General features: G+C 54.1%; 4 protein-coding genes and 1 pseudogene across 8 annotated transcripts in view; 1 reads left to right on the plus strand and 4 right to left on the minus strand.

Annotated features, from left to right (window-relative positions):
• LOC149914240 (osteoclast-associated immunoglobulin-like receptor) overlaps positions 1 to 17,452 on the plus strand; it is a 35,249-nt gene extending 17,797 nt beyond the window's left edge. Inside the window, exons 1-6 of one of the 5 annotated variants that reach the window (XR_016460661.1) lie at positions 13,766 to 14,675; positions 14,793 to 15,071; positions 15,152 to 15,463; positions 15,582 to 15,862; positions 16,228 to 16,435; positions 16,587 to 17,452. Coding sequence is in view for 4 of the 5 variants with exons in the window: in XM_090127772.1 (XP_089983898.1) it covers positions 14,588 to 14,675; positions 14,793 to 15,071; positions 15,152 to 15,463; positions 15,582 to 15,862; positions 16,228 to 16,365 (1,098 nt within the window). In the remaining variant the exon portion in view is untranslated. Of the gene's footprint in view, positions 1 to 13,765; positions 14,676 to 14,792; positions 15,072 to 15,151; positions 15,464 to 15,581; positions 15,863 to 16,227 lie in introns of those variants that run through there. The other 4 variants (XM_090127773.1, XM_090127772.1, XM_090127775.1 and 1 more) reach the window with 4 other exon arrangements.
• Positions 1 to 20,532, minus strand: part of LOC149914235 (T-cell-interacting, activating receptor on myeloid cells protein 1-like) — a 66,857-nt pseudogene extending 46,325 nt beyond the window's left edge.
• LOC149914242 (free fatty acid receptor 2-like) lies at positions 2,895 to 8,167 on the minus strand. The gene has a single exon (XM_090127719.1). It carries the CDS (start codon positions 4,974 to 4,976, stop codon positions 3,669 to 3,671), a length of 1,308 nt encoding a protein of 435 aa, XP_089983845.1. The 5' UTR covers positions 4,977 to 8,167; the 3' UTR covers positions 2,895 to 3,668.
• On the minus strand, positions 17,519 to 20,105 carry LOC149914243 (V-set and transmembrane domain-containing protein 1-like; the record flags this gene model as incomplete). Its single annotated transcript, XM_090127518.1, has 5 exons — positions 17,519 to 18,278; positions 18,852 to 18,889; positions 19,044 to 19,178; positions 19,613 to 19,891; positions 20,009 to 20,105. Coding segments are annotated over 5 exons (714 nt in total), but the record flags the coding sequence as incomplete, so codon positions are not given.
• Positions 20,533 to 21,344: 812 nt separating the features above from the next.
• Positions 21,345 to 22,592, minus strand: LOC149914244 (osteoclast-associated immunoglobulin-like receptor). The gene is made up of 3 exons (XM_090127542.1): positions 22,254 to 22,592; positions 21,861 to 22,172; positions 21,345 to 21,466 (listed from the first exon to the last, which is right to left on the minus strand). The coding sequence occupies exons 1-3, from the start codon at positions 22,516 to 22,518 to the stop codon at positions 21,345 to 21,347; spliced, it is 699 nt and encodes a 232-aa protein (XP_089983668.1). The 5' UTR covers positions 22,519 to 22,592.
• Positions 22,593 to 24,538: the final 1,946 nt, after the last annotated feature.

The raw sequence follows: 24,538 nt of genomic DNA on the forward strand, positions 1-24,538 counted from the left end.
TCTATCACTTCATGGTCACTCTGTCCAAGACAGCCTCCAACCTCCACATCTCCCACCAGACCTTCCCTGTTTGTGAACAGCAGGTCTAGCGGGGCGGTTCCTCTAGTGGGCTCTCTGACCAGCTGCATCAGGAAGTTATCCTCTCTGCATTCCAGAAACCTCCTAGACTGCTTCTTCTGTGCTGTGCTGTACTCCCACCATATGTCAGGGAAGTTGAAGTCCCCCATGAGGACAAGGGCTGGCGACCGTGCAGCTCGTGCCAGCTGCTTATAGAATAGCTTGTCTGTCTCTTCATCCTGGTTTGGACGTTTGTAACAGACGCCCACCAGGATGTCTGCCTTGTCAGCCCTTCCTCTGATCTTTACCCATAGGGATTCAACGTTATCGTCCCCAGTCACAATCTCAGTAGCATAAAAGCAATCCCTAATGCAGAGAGCCACACTGCCACCCCTCCTTCCTTGCCTATCCTTCCTGAAGAGTCTGTAGCTATCCATTGCTGCGCTCCAGTCATGGGAGCAATCCCACCACGTTTCCGTTATGGCAACTAGGTCATCGTTTGCCTGCTGCACAATGGCTTCCAACTCTTCTTGCTTGCTGCCCATGCTGCGTGCATTAGTGTAGACGCAGCTCAGCTGAGCCCCTCGCCTCTCACCTAATCCCAATACCACTTCCCCAGGCTGATCTCTAGTAGGCCTGGCTTTATCCCCTTCCCCCTTCCTATCTAGTTTAAAGCCCTCTCTGCGAGTCCCGCCAGCTCCTGGGCAAGTATCCGTTTTCCTTTGGAGACAGGCAATTCCCATCAGCACACCTCAGTCCAAGTGCCGAGTAGACTGCCCCGTGATCAAAGAATCCAAAAGTTTTGCGCTTGCACCTCAGCAAATGCTCTCAGCCATGCATTTATTACATGGCTTTTCCTGGTCATCTCAGTGTTTGTCCCTGCCACCAAGGGAATACTGGCAAACACTACTTGTATGCCCGCTCCACCAACTAACTTCCCCAGTCTCCTAAAATCATTTTTTATAATCCTCAGGCTTCTATCAGCCATCCCATCGCTGCCGGCCTGAACTATCAATAAAGGGCAATAATCAGAGGGGCGGATAAGGCTGGGGAGTTTTCTAGAAATATCCCTGAGCCGGGCCGCAGGAAGGCAGCACACCTCCCTGTGGGTAGGGTCAGGCCGACATATTGGACCCTCTGTTCCTCTCAGAAGAGAGTCGCCTACAACTAGCACCCTCCTTTCTTTCTTGGAGGAGGCAGTCTTCAAACGTGGAGCTGACCGCCTCACCTTGGGCAAGCTTGGCGGCAGTGCTCCCACGTCATCATCACTCACCACTCCCTCTGGTTGTTACAGGGCTTCATACCTGTTACAGAGAGGGACCAGGGAACCGAGGGAGGTCGGGATGGGGGTTGCCTGCGACGCTGGGCTGAGACCTGCTGCCATTCCTCCTCTCCTCTCAAGCTGTCTCTCCCTGTTTGACTATGGAGAGAGAGAGGGTCCATTACTCCCTCAGTCTGGGAAGTGCAATCTCTGCTCCTTTCTCGCACAGAGTCACTCCACCAGTCAATCTCCCGCTCGCACTCTCTGATGGTCCGCAGTCTATCTACCTCCTCCCTCAGCTCCACCACCAGGTTGAGCAGCTCGGCCAGCTGCTCACACCGCACACAAGTGGCATCCTTCCCATCCTCCCCCGGCAGCAGCAGGCTGAGGCACTGCCGGCAGCCAGCGACCTGAACATTACTGAGCAGCCCCTCCGTCTGGGTTGCCACAGTCTTTGCGTGGGAAGCACGTTTCCTGGTGAGCACCATGTTTGAAATGGTGGCGTCAGGGCCTGTCAACAGGAGAGCAAGTCACCTGAAAAAAAGACAGGAGCACTCACCCATGCTGACACAAGACCTCCACTCCCACTGCTGCCTTATTGAATGGGCAGTGCAGGCGGCCCTCACACACTGACTCCCTAGTCCATCCTGGTAAAGCTCAACCCATGCAGCCGGCTTCGGCAGGTGGCAGCGCAGGGTGACAGTGTCCCCAAGGGACCCCCCTGGCTGGGGTGCAGCGACAGGGAGGGTCGGGGCACGAGGACAGGGGACAGCAGTCAGCCTTGTCCCTGCACACCCTCCTGTGCCCTCTGATGGCCCCCTGACCACGCTCCCCTCCCTCTCTCACCATAAACCCCCTATCACCACACTCATGTTGCCAGGCCCTGCTCGCTGCCACCAGCCACCAACCTGCAAGGGACACGGTCCTGATCGCACATAAGGCCACCAACCCCCGTGGCACCACGTCCCCATTGTCACTCACCCAGGATGAGGGCCAGCACCATTGGTGCCATGAGGCAGGAACAGCTTTGGGACTGCAGTGGGGCAGGAAGCAGCCTCAGAGCCACTGTCTCTTCCTCTTGTGGATGTTTCTCTGTTACATCACCTCCTGATGTGGTATTTGTGGTCCCCAAGGGGTGGTGGTACCGAGGGCACCCAATGGCTGACACACAGAGCCGTGCACACATGCCCCAGTTGTGGTGTCCCACACAGGCTGTCACCCCCTCCATATCTCACGCTGTCCCCAAAGGCCTGCCAGTTTGAAGCCCTCTCAGGCAAACAAGCCAGCTCCTGGTCTGAGATCCGCTTCTCCCTTTCAGACAGGTGGGATCCACCTGCAACCATCAGCACAGCACAGAGTACAGCGCCCTCTGGTCAGAAAAAGAAGAAACAAAACTTCTGCTGTGGCACCAACCATTCAGCCACATATTTATCAGATGTGTTTCCCTGACCTCTCAGTATCCTTCACAGCTACTGAGCGGACAGACGAGAACGCCACATGTGCTCCCACTGCATCCAGTGAGCAACCCAGTGCCTTTGCAGGGCCCTCAAGCTTCTCTCGGTGACTGCATCACTGCCAGCTTGAGCCATCAGTGAGGGAGAACAACCAGGGGGGTGAACCAGAGCAGGGAGTCTCCTGCTGATGTCCTGAGCTGGCAAAAAGGAAGGCAGCACACTTTCCCTACAGGTAGGGTCTGGCCACTGAGTCAGAGCCTTTTTTCCCATCAAAAGGAGTCCCCTGTGACAGACACCTTTCTTTCATTCTGTCTGAAGGCAGTCTGGAGGCGTGCAGCTGACTGCCTTGCCCTTGGCAATGACCTGAGTGTAGGCTCAGGCACTAAACTGATCTCTGGAGTGTAGAGGGATGCTCTTTCCTCCTGCACAGCTGTGCCCATAGGGGGTACTGAGGGGCACTGGGGATATTGGAGTCACTGGAGGAACTGGGGACATTGCTGGATATTGAGGGCATTGCAGACATGGGGACACTGAAGCAATTGGGGGCACTGGGCGTAAAGCAACATTGGGTCAGATCCATTAGTCCACATTGACCCCAATCCCAGTGGACATTGGGGAAAACATTAAGTCACACTCAGGGTTCTGCATTGACCACACTGATCTATGTGACCTCATTGACCACACTGACCACATCCACGGGTCTTTATTGACTCTAACTCAGTAGGACAACCCAACAGCGACCAAGTTTTGATTGATCCACAAACACCGGACGCATCCACGGAACCACTCTTACCACAAAAACAACACACCCGTCCCCATTTCTGACCTCCCACCCCATTAAACCCACTCCAATCACAACAACCTCATTTACCCCAGAACCTCCTCCTGGTTGGGGCTCACTCTCCTCCACTCCCCCCCTCACTCCCCCACCCACACCAACCCAAAAACCCATGGATTGTGCCACAAACCGCCCCCACCACCCCTCTGACCGCCCTCCGCACAGCACTGGAGGAGAAATAGAAGATGAAGGGGTCGAGCGCGGGGCTGAGGGTGGTGAGGAGCAGAGCGTAGGGCCTCCACGTGGGGCTGCGCTGCTGCACAAAGCCCACCACATGCGAGAGGTTGTAGGGACCAAAGCAGATGACAAAGTTGACCATGGTGGCCACGGCCAGCCCCACAGTGCGGTACTTCTTCTGCAGTGGGATGTGGGGTCGAGTGAGGAGGGCACGGATGATGTGGACATAGCAGAACATGGTGATGGCAAAGGGGAGGAGGAAGAGGACGAGGAAGAGTACAAGGCGCAGCGGGAGAACAAAGCGCAGCTGGGTTGGGGAGAAGTCATCGTAGCAGTGGTAGACCATGTGGGGTTGAGTCTCAGAGGCATTCTGAGAGTTCCATGAGGTGGTGGTGGGGATGTGGGGAGTTTTTGGGGTTGTGCAGGCAGAGAATTGGAGGGTGGAGATGTTGCGGTCAGCCTTGGGACTGGAGATCCTGTAGATGTTGAGACTGGGGACCTTGGAGCCACTGGGAGTGATGTCAGCAGTAGAAGTACTGTTGACATCGGTGTCAATGCCGTTAGGTTTGGTTAACTCAAATCCCCCAAGGTCAGACCGACTGGTCCCGGAACAATGGGAGTTGTCCGTCTTCAGCCCAACGTGGTCAACGTGATTGGGGTTGTCCATCACCGATCCCCAGGTCTTTTTCCCATTGAAGCCTAAACCACCTTCCCCATCAGCCTCAGAGCCATTGACCCCAAACTCTCTGTGATGCTCCGCTACAAAGACGAAGGAACAAAGGGACAATGCCATCACCCAAAGGACGGCGCTGGCAGCCATCATCCGCCATAACCTCCGGCGCCGGTTGTAGCGGTGTGGGAACACGACCCCAAAGTAGCGCTCCACACTGAGGGCAGCTATAAAGAGAGTGCTGAGGTAGATGCTGGAGTAGAAGCAGAAGTTTGCAATGGGGCAGAGCACTCTGGGGAAGGGCCACGCCATCATGGCTGCCTCTTCGGCCATCTTGAATGGGAGGAAGAGGAGGACAAGGAGGTCGGCGGTGGTGAGGTGGAGGAGGAGGAGGTCGGCAGCGGAGAGGTGGGGATGAGGACGGTGGCATCGGATTTTGATGAGGAGGGTGAGGAGGGTGAAGATGTTGGCAGGAAAACCCACAGCGAAGGTCAGCACGTGGATGGCTAAGACGAGCATGGTGAGAGGAAGGCTGTGGGACAAAGGGCATAGAGCAGTAGGGCAGGCTATGGGGTCATACTGGAATGGGACAAGATATCAAACTGGGACTATAGGAGGGATACAAGGGATGATACCAGAGCTATGGGTTGGAGTATGGAGTCCGTGGGCTATGAGGCAAGGATATGGGGCACAGATCAGACTGTGGGGTGATTTGTCAATTTCTGGGGATATGGGACTGGAAATGAGGATATGGGGTTGGATGTGGAGCTATGGGGCATGATATGGGGCAAGAGGGAGAGTTATGGGGCTGTGAAATGTGATATGGGGCTGTGGGAAGGTATATGTGTTCCTCATAGTCCCAAAGACATGAGAATGAGCACAGCAGGAGGAAGACTCCAGGGCTGTGGAACATAAAGCTATGGAGCAGGATATGGATCTATGGGGCAGGACATGGGGTAAGATTTCCTGTTATGGGGCAGGATATGGGATTATGGGCAGGATATGGGCTCGTAGCATTCCCAAAGCGATGAGATGAGAATGGAGGAAGGGAAGGCTGTGTGGCTGTGGGGCACAGAGCCATGAGGCTGAATATGGAATCACGGGGCTGTGGGGCAGGAACATGGGCTGATGTGTACCAGTACCAGTCTTCTGGTACTTCACCCGTCAACAAGGAGTGCTGATAGATGATGGAAAGCGGCTCGGCTCTCACCTCTGCCAGTTCCCTCAGCACTCTGGGTTGAATCTCATCCGACCCCATGGACTTGTGGCAGTCCACTTGCAGTAGCAGGTCTCTGACTGTTTCCTTCTGAATCGTGGCTGGTTTAGTCTGCTCCCCAGCCGAGACTACCAGGTCAAAAAGTGGAGTATCCTGAGGATACTCAGGATAACCTTTAAAGACAGACGTAAAGAAGGCATTCGGGACCTCTGCCTTTTCCTTATCGTCAGTAGTCACATTCCCAGCCTCATCCAGTAAGGAATGGAGATTCTCCTTAGTCCTCCTCTTACTGTTGATATATTTGTAAAAGGATTTCTTGTTTCTTTTTATCCCCCGCGGCCAGGTTGAGTTCGAGCTGGGCTTTTGGCTTTCTGATTTTCTCCCTGCACATCTTAACAACTTCTCTGTACTCTTTCTGAGTCGCCCGTCCCTTCTTCCACAGGCGGTAGATTCTCTTTTTCTCCTGGAGCCTCAAGAATAGCTCCCTATTCATCCACGCCGGTCTCCTTCCCCGCCGGCTCATCTTGCAGCTCAGGGGGACAGCCCGCTCCTGCGCCTGTAAGACTACCTTCTTGAAGAGCAACCAGTTGTCTTGGACCCCTTTACCCTCTAAGACTGAATCCCAGAGGACTCCCCCTACTAGTCTTCTAAACAATTCAAAGTCCGCCCTCCGGAAGTCCAAGGTAACAGTTTTGCTGTTCTTCCTCCTGGCTCCACCAAGAATCGAGAACTCTACCATCTCATGGTCACTCTGTCCAAGACAGCCCCCGACCTCCACGTCTTCCACCAGACCTTCACTGTTTGTGAACAGCAGGTCTAGCGGGGCAGCTCCTCTCGTAGGCTCTCTCACCAGCTGCATCAGAAAGTTATCCATACTCCATACACTCCAGAAACCTCCTAGACTGCTTCTTCTGTGCTGCGTTGAATTCCCAGCATATGTCAGGGAAGTTGAAGTCCCCCAAGAGGACAAGGGCTGGAGATCTCACAGCTTCTGCCAGCTGCTCATAGAACACCTCATCTGTCTCTTCATCCTGGTTTGGAGGTCTATAGCAGACGCCCACCAGGATGTCTGCCTTGTCAGCCCTTCTCTTGATCTTTACCCATAGGGATTCAACCTTATCATCCCCAGCCACAAGCTCAGTAACATCAAAGCACTCTCTAACATACAGAGCCACACTGCCACCCCTTCTTCTTTGCCTGTCCTTCCTGAAGAGCTTGTAGCCATCCATTGCAGCACTCCAGTCATGGGAGCAGTCCCACCATGTTTCCGTAATGGCAACTAGGTCATAGCTTGCCTGCCGCACCGTGGCTTCCAACTCTTCTTGTTTGTTGCCCATGCTGCGTGCATTGGTGTAGAAGCACTTCAGCCGAGCCCCTCGCCTCATCCCTAATCCCAGTGCCGCTCCCCCAGGCTCATCTCTAGCAGGCCTGGTTTTATCCCCTACCCCCTTCATATCTAGTTTAAAGCTCTCTCTACAAGTCCTGCCAGCTCTTGGGCAAGGATCCGTTTCCCCCTTCGAGACAGGTGAGACCCATCAGCCGACCCCAGGCCAGGTGCCGAGTAGACCGCCCCATGATCAAAGAACCCAAAATTCTTGCTTTTGCACCAGCCTTTCAGCCACATGTTTGTAAGGTGTGTTCTTCTGGACGTCTCAGAATCCTTCCCTGCCACTGTAGGAATACAGGCAAATACTACCTGTACGCCTGCTCCTTCAACTAACCTCCCCAGTCTCCTGAAGTCATTTTTCGTAGTCCTCAGGCTTCCGTCAGTGACCTCATCACTGCCAGCCTGGACTATCAATAAGGGATAATAATCAGAGGAGCGGATCAAACTAGGAAGTTTCCTAGAAATATCCCTGACCCGGGCCCCAGGGAGGCAGCACACCTCCCTGCGGGTGGGGGCAGGCCGACATATTGGGCCTTCAGTTCCTCCTAGAAGGGAGTCTCCTATGACTATTACCCTCCTTTCTTTTCTGGAGGAGGCAGTCTTTAAGCGTGCAGCTGGATGCCTCTCCAAAACCCTCCCTGTACTCCACAAATCCATGTCCTGCCCCATAGACCTATGACCCCACAGCCCTCACCACAGCTCTATATCCTGTCTGGTTGCCCCATATCCAGCCTGGTGGCCTTGTATCAAGATATATAGCACCGTGATCTTGTATGCCCAACCCATACAACCACAACCCCACATCCTGCCATATAGTCCCCTGACCCCATATCCCTCCCGTGACTCTCCATTTTTCCCCATTGCCCCATTACAGCCCACATCCCTCAGCCCACCAGGACCCCCACGTGTGCTCACCTCCTCTGTTCACCTCAGTGTCTGTGGGGAGCTGGGTCCCGCCCCATAGATTATGTGGGCAGGGGTGGGGCCGCATTTGGGGGCCACCCCTGCAGAGGCCCTTTGTCCTTTGTGATGGGGTGGGGACACCATCTAGGGTAAGGGACACTACTTGAGGGTGAGGGGACATTCTGGGGGGGAGGAAAAACAAAGGGGGGGGGGGGGGGAAGGTGCATATTTTGTGGAACACCCGATAGATCTTTGGGGTGGGCACAGAGGAGCAGTGACCTCAGGGAGGTGTCCTATAGGGCAGCGGTGACATTGGAGGAAGTTTGGTGTTTCCTGAACAGCAAACGTCAGCTGTGTGGTGGCGGGGAGTCCCAAAATAGCAGTAAATGTACAAAAAAGGAGGTATAGTGCTGTGGGCTGTGTCCCAGCACTGCCGTCACTTTATACATAGATCCAAATACCCTCCATGCAGCATTTCCCTGAGGAACATGTGGAGGTCGGGACAAACATCACCATCCGGTGCTGGAACCAGGGTTTTCGAAGCACCACTTTCCTGCATCAGGACAGGGACTCAGCTCCAATCCAGCACAGGAACCCCAGTGTTGGGGGCTCGGCCACCTTGACCCTCTTTAGGTGATTTCAGCCATTGTCCAGGCGAGCACAGCATCACCTGGCTGCTGCCATGCTGGGATAACGGGGCCCACAGCCTGGATTTAGTGGGCATGGAAGCCAGGCAGCTGGGATCCCTCTCTGGGGAAGGGGGCACTGACAAAGTCATGGAAAACATGACAGTGCTCTCCCTCTCTGGACACAACTGCTGTCAGCTGTGAAGGAGAGTTGTCCTGACAGGGACGATGCCACGTGTCAGCCAGGGAAGTGGGCAGCATGGAAAGGGGTATCCAGTGTGGGAGGGAATGAGCTGTGCTGGAGGTGGTGTGGAATGGGGACCTGAACAATGACCAGTTCTCCCAACATCCAGACAGTGTCAAATGTGGAGGAAGTTTGATTGGCAACTCACCATCATCGTATGGTAACTCACAGACAGTAAGAACCTGGAAATTTGGAGAGGGGCAAGTGGTGGAGGAATTGGCTGATCAACTCTGGCAATAGCAGTTCCACCAACCGGGTAGAAGAAAGGGACAGTTGGGTTCACAGAGCAGTGCCATATCTGGGAGGTTCCAAAGATTCACCTTTCCCACAACTCACCGAGTGGGACGGGACATTTTACTTGGCATCATGGGCAGAATGCCCTGAATAAAGAGCAAGAGGAATCCAGAAGGGCTATCATCTGAGTTGAGAAGGAAGGATTCTTGTTTGGACCTTGTCTGAGTTTCCTGGCAGCTGCTCATGTCTACACGAGCTCAGCCTGATCAAGAGTGCAGAGCAGATACAGGAGTTGTCAAAAGGACACTGAAGGAGACCTGGTAAAGGCGAGGCCATTGTTTGTGGAGTAGGAGGTGCTGCAGTGAGAGCAGTGCAGGAAGGTAGATGTGTTGTGCACCAAACTGGATGAGGAACTGAGTCACTGAGAGTGGTGACAAGGAGTTCGCAAGCTGAACTGGAAATTGTGTGCTTCATTGTTACGGTGCACTGAGGGGAACAGATGCCACATCTCCTGCTTGGGGCTCTATGGAGCTCTGTTCTCCCTGCAGACTCCACAAATCCCCTAATTCTATCACTCTCCGATTCTCACTGGTGCACCACAAATACTTCCCAATCACTCAAAATCCCCTTTTGCTCATCTCTTGCCTCAACCCCCTCCTGATCTCCCCCAGATATTCTAACACACACACGCACCCTACATTCTCACTGGTGAATCCCAAATTCCTTCCCAATCCCACCAAGTCCTTAAGTGCTCATCCCTAACCCCATAATCTTTCATTATCCCCCCTCCAATAACTTAACATTTTATGAGATCCCCAAATCCACCTCAAAACCCCACCACCATTCCTTTAGAAACCCAAATTCTTCCCACTCCACACCACAACCCCACCACCTGCCTTGTGAGACCTTCACAACTGTGCCAATCCAGCCCTCCCCTATACACCCCCCAAAGTTTCCCCTGCCCCACATTCCATCCCCTACACATCACCAGTAGCCCCCCCAAGTGCCCCCTGCCTCCCCTGCTGTCCTGGTTTGAGAGTAGGATGGTGGGTGGTGAGCAATTGTCTCGTGTAACATTTCCATGCTTAATATTATCATTGCTGTTATTTCTGTCTTGCTTTTTGGTCTTAGTAAATGATTTTGATCTCAATCCAGGAGTTCTTCATTTGTTCTTCCTATTTCCAATCTCCCCTTCCCTATTAGCAGTGTGAGCCCCATGAGGCTCCAGCCCTCTGCTCATCTTGGTGGCCATCCTCTGGATGTGCTCCTGCAGTGCAATGTCCTTCTTGTGCTGGGGAGCCCAGATTGGAGGCAGTATTGCAGGTGGGGTCTGACGAGAGCAGAGCAGAGGGGCAGAATCACCTCAGCTGGTCACGCTGTTCTTGATGCAGCCCAATGTGCCGCCCTCTGAGTTAGAGACCACAGAGAGCTTTGCTCTCCTTCCATAGTCAGGAGGACTCCCAGTCCTCAGTAGGCCTAGTGCTAGTACCACTCGTTCAGGAGATTCTCCACACACATTTGGACTCAGTTTCTCTAGCAAGATTCCTTCCTGCTTGATGGCAAGGGGGTCTGTTTTGTGGTCATCCCCAGAGGTTGCCCATCCTCATAGTGATATTCTGTTTTAATGGAAGGGTGAATGTGAGGGGCGGCTTTATCATCACGTCTTGCTTTTATATCTCCCATTTCCTGCCATGGGCAGTCACAGGCTACTTCCAGCAACACACTGCTGTTCCATCCCTGGGCTGCCACACTCACTCACCACATCCTCCCCCTCCAGGTCAGCAGCTGCTATCTGTAACTGATGCTCTCTCACAGAAGCCTCATGCAGATGGTTCTGCCAGCTGTGCAGTGCTATCTCTGCACCCAAGCACACCTTTGGCTCAACTTCCAGTTCAGCTGGCAAACTCCTTATCAGCTCTCTTAGTGACACAGCAATGGTCTGACAGATGTTGAGCTGCAAGCTGCAAACCTTCTGCCCCAGACACACAGTGCCTCCAGTGCCCCCCAGCACCTCTTTTTCGACTCCAGGGTGAGTTCTTGAGGAGCCCCGCTGATGGCCCCTTCCCCCACCTGTGCCTCATTAGTATGGTACAGAGTTAAATGACCCCAGATCACTTTCTTGGGACTCCCTGGTGTTCTGTTCCAACACCCATTCCCCATATTCTCTCAAATCCAACACCCCTAAATCCCCACTGCTGTACTCCTAACACTTCCCAGCCCAACCAATTCACGGAACACTCCTCCCCAACATCACAATCCTTCCTTATGTCACTAGAGCACCTAAACATCCTCTGTGAACACCAAATCCCAAAGTCCTTCCCTTAATTTATTACAACCCCATTAGATACCCACTGGCTGTTTGGCATCCCATGGGGGACACCATGCAAGGACACACACTGGCAGTCTTTTTGAAAAGCATGAGACACAGGAGGAGTGACAGCATGTGTGGGGCATCCCACTGGTTTCCGTGTGTGCCACCACAACATGGGAACCACAAAAAACACACCAGGAGGTGACGTCATGGCTTCCTGTCCCAGAAGGGGAAAAGAGAGTGAATCTCCAGGCACAGCCTGTCCCCACTGCAGTCTCGCTGTCCCCAAGCTTCTCCTGCTTCATGGCACCAATGGTGCTGGCCCTCATCCTGGGTGAGTGACAGTGGGGACATGGTGCCATGGGGGTTGGTGGCCAGATTCTCACAGCTCCTCGTCCCGATGCCTCTTGAACACTGCCAGAGGTGGCGACTCCACCACCTCCCTTGGCAGCCGTTCCAGTGCCTGACCACTCTCTGAGAGAAGAAGTTCTTCCTTAAGTCTAAACTAAACCTCTACTGATACAACTTGCAGCCATTTCCCCGCGTCCTGTTCATTGCCTGGGAGAAGAGGCAAAACCCTCCTCACCACAACCTCCCTTCAGGAAGTATAGAGTGCAGTGAGGTCTCCCGTGAGCCTCCTCTTCTCCAAACTGAACAATCCCAGCTCCCTCAGCCGCTCCTCATAAGACTTGTGCTCCAGACCCCTCACCAGTTTCGTTGCCCTTCTCTGGACACGCTCCAGGGTCTCAATGTCTTTTTTGTAGTGAGGGGCCCAAAACTGAACACAGCACTCAAGGTGTGGCCTCACCAGAGCTGAGTACAGGGCGATGATCACCTCCCTGCTCCTGCTGGCCACACTATTTCTAATGCAGGCCAGGATGGTGCTGGCCCTCTTGGCCACCTGGGCACACTGTTGGCTCATGTTCAGCCCAGCATCAACCAACACCCCCAGGTCCCTTTCCTCTTCACAGCCATCCAGCCACTCGTCCCCAAGCCTATAGCGCTGCATGGGGTTGTTGTGGCCAAAGTGCAGGACCCGGCACTTGGCCTTGTTGAATCTCATTCCATTCACCTTGGCCCAGCGATGCAGCCTATCTAAGTCCCTGTGGAGGGCCTCCCTACCCTCAGGCAGATCAACACCACCTCTCAACTTGGTGTCATCTGCAAACTTACTGAGGGTACACTCAATCCCCTCATCCAGGTCATCAATAAAGATATTAAACAAGACAGGCCCCAGGACCGACCCCTGGGGGACACCACTTGAAACAGGTCGCCAGCTGGACTTCACTCCATTAACCACCACCCGCTGAGCACGGCCCTCCAGCCAGTTTCTTACCCAAAGGAGTGTGTACCTGTCCAGGCCACGGGCAGCCAGTTTCCCCAGGAGAAGCCTGTGAGAGACCGTGTCAAAGGCTTTGCTGAAGTCCAGGTAGACTACATCGACAGCCTTTCCCTCATCTACCAGTCTGGTCACCCAGTCGTAGGAGGAGATGAGGTTGGTCAAGCACGACCTGCCTTTCATGAACCCGTGCTGGCTGTGCCTGATCCCCTGGGCACCACGCACATGCTGTGCGATCTCACCCAGTATGATTTGCTCCATTACTTTCCCTGGTACCGAGGTCAGGCTGACAGGCCTATAGTTCCCCAGATCCTCCTTACGGCCCTTCATGAAGATGGGAGTCACATCAGCAAGCCTCCAATCCTCTGGGACCTCTCCAGTTAAGCAGGAGCGCTGATAGATGGCCGAGAGCGGCTCAGCAATCACCCCGCCAGCTCCCTCAGCACCCGAGGGTGCAGCCATCCGGTCCCATGGACTTGTGACAGTCCAGATGGAGGAGGAGCTCTCTGACTGTCTCCACCTGAATGGCTGGGGGTGCTTTCTGAGTAGCGTCCCAGACATCCTGATAAGGGCATAAAATGCCCAGAGGATAACTGGTCTGGCTATTAAAGGCAGATGTAAAGAAGGCATTGGGGACCTCAGCCTTCTTGTCCTCTGTGGCCACATTCCCTGCTGCATCAAGTAAGGGATGAGAATTATCCTTGGTTCTTCTGTTGCCATTGATATATTTATAAAAGGATTTTTTATTGTCTTTTACTGCAGTGGCCAATCTGAGTTCAAGTTGGGCTTTTGCCCTCCTGACTTCCTCCCTGCACACCTTAGCTACTCCCTTGTAATCTCCCCAGGTAGGCTGTCTACCCCTGCGGCTCGCTTTACGGCACTCAGGACAGCCTGTTCTTGCACCTTTAAGATTTCCGTCTTGAGGAGCATCCAGGCTTCCTGGACCCCTTTACCCTTCAGAAGCGACTCCCAAGGGACCCGTGCTACAAGCGCCCTGAACAGATCAAAGTCCGCCCTCTGGAAGTTCAAGAAAGTAGTTTTGCTCTTTTGACACCCCCAAGAATAGAGAACTGGACAGTTCCATGGTCGCTCTGCCCAAGACGGTCCCCAACCTTCACTTCTCCCACCAGTCCTTCTCTGTTAGCAAAGACCAGATCAAGCAGGGCACCACCCCTGGTAGGCTCTCCTACCAGTTGCACAAGGAAGCTATCCTCCACGCAGTCTAGAAACCTCCTGGACTGCTTCCTCTGTGCTGTATTATACTTCCACCCCATGTCAGGGAAGTTGAAATCTCCCATGAGATCAAGTGCTGGCGATCGCGTGACTTCCGCGAGCTGCTCATAGAAAGCTTCGTCCAACTCTTCATCCTGGTTAGGCGGTCTATAGCAGACCCCCACCAAGATGTTGCCACGACAGTCCTTCCCCCTGATCCTTACCCATAGACACTCAACTCTGTCATTACGAACCCCAAGCTCTTCAACAGCAAAACATGTGACATCCCATGGGGGACACCCCATTGGAGCCATGTCCTGTGTTTGCCATCCCATGGGGGAAAAGTGCAGGACCACGTGCTGGCAGAACTTTGTGTGTGACACCCAAGCCCGGACAAACTGCAAAGGACAAACCAGCGGGGACTATTTGCACAGCTCCATGTGTACAACATTTCTGGGGACCCCAACGTGCCACTTCCCGTTTGGGCTGTGATTGCCACATCAGTTGGCAACATCACACCATCCTGTCCAAAAGAGGAACTGGCAGAAAACAACACCACTCCCTGTCCCCACTGCAGTCTCACTGTCTCCAAGCTGCTCCTGCCTCATGACACCAATGGCACTGGCCCTCATTCTCGGTCTGTGACAGTGGGGATGTGATGCCAAGGGGGTTGGAGGCCCTGTGTGGAACCAGAACCGTGTCCCTTGCAGGTTGGTGGCTGGTGGCAGCGAGCAGAGCACAGCATTGTGAGTATGGAGATGGGGGGAGCACGGGGAGAGAGGGAGGGAAGCATTGTCAGGGTGCCAGCAGAGGTACACTGGAGTGTGTGCAGGGACAAGGCTGACTGCTGTCCCCTATCCTAGTGTCCCGACCCTCCCTGTCACTGCACCCCAGCCAGGGGGTGTCCCTGGGTGACACTGTCACCCTAAGGTGCCACCTGCCCCAGCTGGCTGCCTGGGTCCGGCTGTACAAGGAAGGACGTTGGATACACAGCAATTACAAGTACAAGGAGCAGGACACTGCAGACTTCTCCTTCTTGAGCACGTATCGGGAGCACGCAGGTACATATTGGTGTCAGTACCGGCTGCCTTGGTCAGCAGTGGAATCAGAGAAGAGTGATCCTGTGGAGCTGGTGCTGACAGGTGAGAGCACTGGGGACAGCAGATGGCTCAGCTTGCTCCCAACAGGACCGTGTCCCACTGCTGTCCCTTCCCTCATGCAGATCGCAGATTCCCCCCACCCAGCATTTCCCTGAGCCCTGAGGAATGTGTGGAGATGGGGACCAATGTCACCATCCAGTGCTGGAACAAGGACTATGGGGCCGCCTTCCTCCTGCACAAGGATGGGTGCTCAGCCCCCATCCAACGCCAGGACCTCGATGTGGTGGGCACAGCCACCTTCACCATCTTTGGGGTGACCCCAGCTGACAGCGGCACCTATAGGTGCTCCTACCGCCCCTGGGCTTACCCCTTTCTGTCCTCACCCCTTGGGAGTAATGTGACTCTGGAGGTGACACCCACACCTGCACACCCGGGTGGGTCTCAACCCCATTTGAGTACCCCTGGCGCCACGCCATGAGTGGCTGTGTCACCTCCTGTCCCTGTAGAGGTGGTGGTTGAGGATGTGATAACCCAAACACCCGGATCCCACAGGTGCTGCAGACAGTTCCCATGGGATGCTGGTGGTGGCAGTGGCTGGGGGCTGCACTGCTGCCTTTGTCTTCATCCTCATCCTTGTTGTCTTCTTCCTCCTCGGTGCCTGCAGACGTCGGATACAGAGAGATGAGTGCCCTGGTGGGGAAGGGTTTAAGCGTCTTTATTTCTCAGTTGATCCTCTCAAAGTCTCCACAGCCCCCCCAATAGCCCCATCCCATTCTCCTCCTTGTTTTGATGCAGGCACCCCTGCAGAAAGGCCTGAGGACATGGAATTCCAGGTAAGTGTCCTGGTCAGGGAACCCCAAACTCCGGCCTGACCCTTGGAACAACTCCTCATCCCATTTACAGTCCCAAACCCTGTCCATGGGGACCCCAGGGGATCCACAGCCTCATATGGTTTGCCTTAATGTTAAGCACAGCCCCCAAACCCAGACCATGAGGAACTCCAAATCTGCATTGTGGAGACACCCAAATCTGAGCCCTCAGATCCCCCTGGCCCCTCCAAAACTAAAATACCCCTCAGATCCCATGGGCCACTTTCACACTGTGTAGGAAGAACCCCAAACATCACTCACGCGGTGTCCCTCCCAAAGGACATTGGGGACCCCCAGGTTGACACTCTGCCTTCCCACTGTGTCCCCAGGTGCCTTCCAGTGACAGCGAGGGTCTGACCTACGTGGAGCTGCAAGCTGTGACCCCCAGCACTCCGCCCCTCAACCCCCCCGCTGACCCCCAGCCCTCTGTTATCTACGCCGAGGTAGCAGTTGGGAGGCATCACTGATGCCTCCATACGTGTGCACAAACACGTGTGTCTAGTGTGCACACATGTACTGCCAGCGTGCACAGTGCAGGTGTGTTGTGTGTGCTTACCGTCACGTGTGCACTGCATGCATGTATCACTGCATGTGTTCCTATGTGTCACACGTGTTCACCGTCACATGTGCACAACAGTTATACCCAGATGTGCACTCCGTGATTAACTCCATTCCTTGGTGTCTGCAGCATCACGCGTGTACACCAGTAGATGTGCACAGTGCTGCACATGGGTGTCCTTAGCATGTTTTCTGAGACCGGTAAAGAATGCGGGAGGTGAGCAACAAGACTTTGTGGACAGTTTTTCATTCCAAAGCAGTGCTCTGAAGAGAAGCTCTCAGGAAATGGACGTGTATTCCTGCTCTGAGCCTTGGCTGACTCCATCGCGGTATCTGTCCCTGCTGGCTGGGAGAGGTGTGACTCAGGAGACAGAGAGAGATTCACCTCCCTCCAAACCCCCTGAGAGGGACGGTGCACATGTGCTCCCTGTGCCTGCACTCTCCAGGCCCTCCGTGTGTCCGTGTGTCCTTACCATGTGCCCCACGTCAGCGCCACGTCTGTCCCTACAGCACACACACGTCCCCTTCCCGTGTGCGCATCTCCGGCTCCACATCCCAAACCAGCACCCGGCCCACAGATTTTGTGTTTGGGGTCCGGATGGCTATTTGGGGATGCACGAAGTTTTTGTGGTCTGGATGGAGTTTGTGGAGCTGGATTGAGAATTTTGGAGTGAATGGAGATTTCTGTGTGGTTTGGAAATTTCTGGGGGGATAGAGATTGTGGGAAGTGGATGGAGATTTTGTGGGTGGATGGGACATTTGGGGCTGGATGTAGATATTGGGGTGGTGAGGGTATTTTGGAGCTGAACAGTGTTTAGGGACTGGATGGAGACTTGTTGAGAGTGACTGAAGATTTGACTGCTGACTAGAGAATGTGAGAGGATGGGAAGAGTTTTGGGGGTTGCATGTTTGGGGGTTGAGTGTAAGTTTTTTGGGTGCTGGGTGTAGATTTTAGTGCTGGATGGAGAGGAGAGGAGAGGAGAGGAGAGGAGAGGAGAGGAGAGGAGAGGAGAGGAGAGGAGAGGAGAGGAGAGGAGAGGAGAGGAGAGGAGAGGAGAGGAGAGGAGAGGAGAGGAGAGGAGAGGAGAGGAGAGGAGAGAAAACGAGGAAGAATTCATTGGTGGAGATAAAATCTATTTACTGAGACTGAAAAGGAAGTGAGAAATAACAGTACTGATAATCAGATAGATGTATTTACTTCTGCAAAGCAAGTGATGCACAAAGGAATTGCTCAGCACCCAAAGACCAAGGGTACAACAAGGACAGAAAGGGTGGCAGGGGATTTTGTGGGGTCTATAGAGGATCTATGGGGCATCTGTAGGAGATGGGAGGGGAAGAAACGGACATTTTAGATTATATGCAGTAGAGGGGTAGATTGGAACAGCTCAGGGGGTTTCAGAGGAATGGTGGTGGTGTTTTGGAGTGAATTGGAGGGCATTTGGAGGACTCAAGGTGTGCTAAGACATTTGAGGGGATAAGGAAGGATTTTTGTATAAGAGATGAGCATTTAGAGATTTGGAGCGAGTGGGAAGCATTTGGGATGCACCAGTGAGAATTTGGGAGTGTTTGATTAGGGGAGGTTATCTGATCCGAGGTCAGAAGAGGACATCAGGGAGACCCAAGCAGGGAATGTGGCACCTGCCCCCTTGCATGCGCATCAAAACTGAGACACCAATGGAGGTCCATCAGTGTGATCCCCTGTGCTCACTTTGGTGTAAATAATGGGGGACTGGGGGGCAGTGGGGGAACGGGGAGGCTGGGAGCACGGGATGACAGCTGGCATCTCGGTGTAGGTCAGACCCTCGCTGTCCCTGGGGGGCACCTGGAGATAGAGGCAGAAATTGGGTTGCAATCATGGGGTCCCCAGGATGCTTTAGTTTGGGGTGGGGCTCTGGAGTAGGTATGCGAGGAAGGAGGGAAGGGGTTGTCATGAGGGTGGAGCTGTATTTCTGGGGGAGAGGCTCAAATTTGGGTTCTACACGGGGGATATTTGGGGTCCAGCTGTGTTTCCAGGGTGCCCATTGGGTCTGGATATATTTAGGGACTGGGGGAACACAGGGCCTTTGTGTTGGGGTCCCCGTGGCTTATATACTGGGCTTCTCTGTGAGCTCATTAGAGGTCCCTCTGGTAGACCTGTGGGGACTTATGGGGTCTGGGGCATGAGAGCTTCTGTGGGTCTGAGGGCTAAGATTAGTGGGCTGGGGGTCCCCAAAATGCAGATTTGAGATTCCCATGGGCCTGGATACAGGTGGTGCACATCAATGTCAGGGTAAGCCGTAAGAGACTGGGGGTCATTTCGGGTTCCCATGGGGAAGGTTTGGGTTTCCACGGTGATGTCTGGCGTGGGTCCGAAGAGGGATGTTGGGATTTGGGATTCACTGACTCAGGCACTTACCTGGAAGTGTATGGGATCGATCATTCTGGGGGTGAAACCTGCATTGAAAAGGGGAGAGGGAAGGTAGGGGGTTATGTGGGGGCCTCAAGGTCCAGTTGTGGGGTCTATACGGGATCTATGGGGGATCAAAGGATGGGTAGGGGATGCTTGTGGGGTCTATAGGAGGTGGAAAACTTTGAACTCCTTCCTCACCAGGGCTCTCATCTCTCCATGTCCAGGGGCTGCAGGCATCCAGGATGAAGTAGAGGCTCAGGCTGAAGATGAGGGCAGCAGTGCAGTCCCTCACCACCACCACCATCAGGTTCCCACGGGATGACACCTCAGCACCTGTGAGATTGGGGTGTTTGGGTGTCCTCAGCACAGGGCAGGGATGCAGTGACACTGCCACTCACAGGGCACACTGGGGGCATAGAGATGTGGGTCTCAGACTAATTCTCTGATGTGGTCCGTGGGGTGGTAGAGCACCTATAGGTGCCAGCATAGGCTGGGTTCCTCCCTAAGTAGATGAAGGTGGCTGTGCCCCACCAGTGGGATCCTGGAGCTGGACAGGGGCTGAGTGCTCAGCACTGTGCAGGAGGCATGCAGCACCAGAATCATCATGCCAGCTCTGGGTGGATAAATTGGTCCCCATTCTTACATGTGCCATGGGCTCAAGGAACTGTGAGGGGCTGATGTTATGAGATGTGTGCAGGGAGGAAAAGAGATGGGACTTGATCCTCGGGGGAAAGCTCAGGGCCACCCACTGTGCCCAGTACCCTCACCTGTCAGCACCAGCTTCACAGGATCACTCCTCTCTGATGTCCACAGTGGCTCTGACACCTGGTACCGACACTGATACGTCCCGGTGTCTTCCAGGTTTGTGACAGCAAAGGAGAACTCAGCCGTATCCTGCTCCTTGTCTTTTTCCTTGTTAGATTTCAGAATTCCATTCAACCAGAGCTGGACCCAGGCTTGCACCCGGGGCAGGTGGCAGCGCAGGGTGACATTGTCCCCCAGGGACACCCCCTGGCTGGGGTGCAGCGACAGGGAGGGTCGGGGCACTAGGACAGGGGACAGCAGTCAGCCTTGTCCCTGCACACCTTCCTCTGCCCCTCTCATGGTCCTCTGACCACACTCCCCTCCCTCTCTTTCCAGTCTCCCCCTGCCCCCATACTCACGTTCCTGTGCACTGCTCGCTGCCACCAGCCACCAACCTTCAAGGGACACGGTTCTGGTCCCACACTGGGCCACCAACCCCCGAGGCACCACGTCCCCATTGTCACTCACCCAGGATGAGGGCCAGCGCCATTGGTGCCATGAGGCAGGAGCAGCTTGGGGACAGCGAGGCTGCAGTGCAGACTGGGAGTGGCCGGAAAGGCAATCTCATTTCCCCTTGGGGACAGGATGCCATGATGTCACCTCCCCGTCTGACAGTTTCTCCAGTGAGTGGTGTGGGGCACCACGTGCAAGTTGTCACTCCTTGGCTATAACACAGTGTCCCCAAAGTTCTGCCAGCACATGGTCATGAATGGTGTCCTCCATGGGATGACAAATACTCAACTGTGGCTCCATGCCAGGTGCGGCCTCTTGTGCCTTCTCTTTTGTCAGAAGGGGAACACTCACCTTTGTCTGTCTCTGCTGACCACTGTATCTAAAGAATCCCTTCTTGTTCTCCATCACGCTGCACAGTACTGGGCTCTGGCTGTGCCTATCAAGCACAATTCAGAGCCCTCAGGAAGCTGAGAAAACCAGCAAAGTAACCTCAGACACCAAAGTGTGATGTCAAGCAGGTGTTGCCTTTATCACAGCACTGGGTGCGTGGGGGATCGCTCCACCAACACGCACACCAAAGGGAGAAACAGCCATGTGCCTGAAGGCACAGCATGAACATATTCACTGCATTCCAAGGACACGGGCAGAGATTCCAGGAAATAACTCCCATCTCTGGTGGTGGTGGGATGCATTATGGCTGTAAATTTCCAACCATTCAGGGGGTGGGAGGGTAGCCCAAACCTGTTCCCACTGACGTTACACTGAGCCCAGGCATCTGTTTTGCCATCTAATCCTCAACAACAGGACGTCTATTCTACTTTCTTATCTTCACTGGACAACAAGCTCTGTGGCTCTTCTGCATTAAGTTCTTGAGCTTCTATTCACGTCCTTCAGCTCACATCTGCTCAAGTGATGAGAAAGGCTGCTCTCAAAGTGTAGAAAGACTGTTCTCATCATTCACTGACTGCTCCGAGAGGGATGGGGGAGAGAATGAGAGGACAAATAATCTGGAACTCAGAGGTTGAGAGAAAAACCTGTTTTAATAAGACAGTCAAGGAAGAGAGAAAGAACAGTGATGGTCTATGAGGGAATCTATAGGAGATGTACGTTGGACAGAATGGGAGTCAGGGGGCTTGAAGGTGATCTGTAGGGGAGGGGTGAATTGGGACAGATGTGGGGATCCCACAGCGCTGATGTTGGATATGGGGTAGATCCGGAAGGATTTGTGTGTATGAAAGAGTGCTAAGGGATTTGAACGCAAAGAAAGGGTACTGTTGTTAGAGATGAGCATTTGGGGATTTGGTGGGATTGGGAAGCATTTGGGGGCTCTGGTGGGGACTTGAAGGTGTTGGGTTTGAAAAGATCTGGGAATCATTGAGAGGGGAAGAGAGCATCAGGGAGCCCAAAATAAGGAATGTGTATCTAACCCACACAGTGCACCCCAAAGATGAGATGCCTTCTGGGGAGGCATTATTGGGGGCTTCCAGCACCCACGTCAGCACCCAGACTCTCATCTCTCCGTATCCAGAGGCTGTGGGCATCGATGACAAAGAAAATTCTGAGGGCAAAAACGAGGACAGCAGCACAGCCCCTCACCACTGCAATCACCAGGTTCCCATGGGACACCAACTCAGCACCTGAGGGGTGAAGGTATTTGGGTGCCTTCATCCTCAGCATCACCTCGATGGGGAAGGGATGTGATGATACTGCCACCTGTGGGTGACACTGGAGGCACCCAAATGGGGGGCTGGGAACTACCTGGGGGTGCAGGTGTCGGTGCCACCTCCAGTTTCACGCTGTCCCCAAGAGGCGAGGACACAAAGAGATAAGCCTTGGGGTGGTAGGAGCACCTGTAGGTGCCATTGTCAGCTGTGGTCACCGCAACAAGGATGAAGGTGGCCATGCCTTCATCACTGGGGTCCTGGTGCTGGAGAGGGGCTGAGTGCCCATCCTTGTGCAGGAAGATGATGCCCCCATATCCCTGGTTCCAGCAGCGGATGGTGACATTGGTCCCCACTGCCACGCTTTTGTCAGGGCTCATGGAAATGTTAGGTGGGGAATATTGACTATCTGGATGCAGAGGGAGAACAGAGATAGGACATGGCCCTGTGGAGAATGCCGAGGGCCATCTGCTTTCCCCATAACCCTCACCTGTCACCACCAACTCGATGGGGACACTCTTCTCTGATCTTCCTGGTGGCTCCAAAACCCGGTATTGGCACCAATCCTTCATTACATCTTCCAGCTTTACGCAAACCAAGGAGAACTCAGCCATGACCTGATGCTTGTCCACGTCCTTGTAGGATCTCAGAAGTCCATCCTGGTAAAGCTCAACCCTGGCAGATGGCTGGTTCCCATGGGACACCAACTCAGCATCTGAGGGGTGAAGGGATTTGGGTGCCTTCATCCTCAGCATCACCGCGATGGGGAAGGGATGTGATGATACTGCCACCTGTGGGTGACACTGCAGGCACCCAAATGGGGGCTGGTACCAACCTGGGGGTGAAGGTGTGGGTGCCACCTCCAGTCTCACACTGTCCCCAAGAGGTGAGGGCACAAAGAGATAGCCCTTGGGGTGGTAGGAGCACCAGCTTGAATCTCCCCTGCTTTAGCTTGACACCATTCCCTCTGGTCCTATCACTAATGACACGAGAGAAGAGGCCAACCCCCAGCTCACTACAACCTCCCTTCGGGAAGTTATAGAGAGCAATGAGGTCTCACCTGAGCCTCCTCTTCTCCAGGCTGAACATTCCCAGCTCCTTCAGCCTTTCCTTATATGGCCTGTGTTCCACACCCCTCACCAGCTTTGTTGCCCTCCTCTGAACACGTTCCAGGGCCTCGATGTCTTTCTTCCAGTGAGGGGCCCAGAACTGGCCACAGTACTCGAGGTGCGGCCTCACCAGAGCTGAGTACAGGGGAACCATCACCTCTCTGCTCCTGCTGGCAACACTTTCTGATGCAAACCAGGATGCCATTGGCCTTCTTGGCCACCTGGGCACACTGTTGGCTCATGTTCAGCCGAGCATCAACCAACACCCCCAGGTCCATTTCCTCTATGCAGTCCTCCAGCCACTCCGCCCCAAGCCTGTAGCGTTGCCTGGGGTTGTTGTGCCGAAGTGTAGGACCTGGCATTTGGTCTCGTTGAACCTCATCCCTTTGGCCTCAGCCCAGCCCTCCAGCCTGTCCAGATCCCTCTGTATGGTCTCGCCACCCCCAGGCAGATCCACACTTCCAGCCAATTTGGTGTCATCTGCGAATTTACTGAGGGTGCACTCGATGCCCTCATCCAGGTCATCAATAAAGATCTCGAAGAGGACAGGCCCCAGCACCGACCCCTGGGGAACACCACTCGTGACCGGTCGCCAGCTGGATTTAACTCCTTTCACCACCACTCTCTGGGCCCGGCCAGCTCCTTACCCAGCCAAGAGTGTACCTGTCCAAGCCATGGACTGCCAGCTTCTGCAGGAGAATACTGTGGGAGACAGTGTCATAGGCCTCGCTGAAGTCTAGATAGACCACATCAACAGCTTTTCCCTTATCCACCAGGCGGGTGACTAGATCATAGGAGATCAGGTTGGTCAAGCAGGACCTGCCCTTCATGAACCCATGCTGGCTAGGCCTGGTCCCCCGGTTGTCCCGCACTTGCCGCGTGATCTCCCTCAAGACAATCTCTTCCATAACCTTCCCTGGCACCGAGGTCAGGCTAACAGGCCTGTAGTTCTCCGGATCCTCCTTACGACCTTTCTAGTAAATGGGAGTCACATTGGTAAGCCTCCAGTCTTCTGGGACCTCACCAGTCAAGAAGGAGCGCTGATAGGAGATGGAAAGCGGCTCGGCTCTCACCTCCGCCAGTTCCCTCAGCACTCTGGGGTGGATCTCATCTGGCCCCATGGACTTGTGGCAGTCCAGTTGGAGTAGTAGGTCTCTGACTGTTTCTTCCAGAATCACAGGGGGGTTAGTCTGCTCCCCAGCCCAGACTACCAGGTCTGAGAGAGGAGTACCCTGAGAATATCTGGTCTACCTTTTAAAGGCAGACGTAAAGAAGGCATTCAGAACCTCCGCCTTTTCCTTATCCTCAGCGGTCACATTCCCAGCCTCATCCAGCAAAGAGGGGATATTCTCCTTTGTCCTCCTCTTACTGTTAATGTATTTATAAAAGAGTTTCTTAGTCCTTTTCACCCCAGCGGCCAGGTTAAATTCAAGCTGGGGTTTTGCCTTTCTGATTTCACCTCTACACATCCTAACGACTTCCTTGTATTCATTCTGAGTTGCCTGTCCCTCTTTCCACAGGCAGTACATTCTCTTTTTCTCCCGGAGCCTCAAGAATAGCTCCCGATTCATCCACGCCGGTCTTCTTCCCCGTCAGCTCATTTTGCAGCTCAGGGGGACTGCCTGCTCCTGCGCCCTTAAGACTTCCTTCTTGAAGAGCAACCGGC

Source organism: Phasianus colchicus, chromosome 31 (genome assembly GCF_987193195.1).
Source record: "Phasianus colchicus chromosome 31, bPhaCol1.hap1.1, whole genome shotgun sequence".
NCBI classification, from domain to species: domain Eukaryota; kingdom Metazoa; phylum Chordata; class Aves; order Galliformes; family Phasianidae; genus Phasianus; species Phasianus colchicus.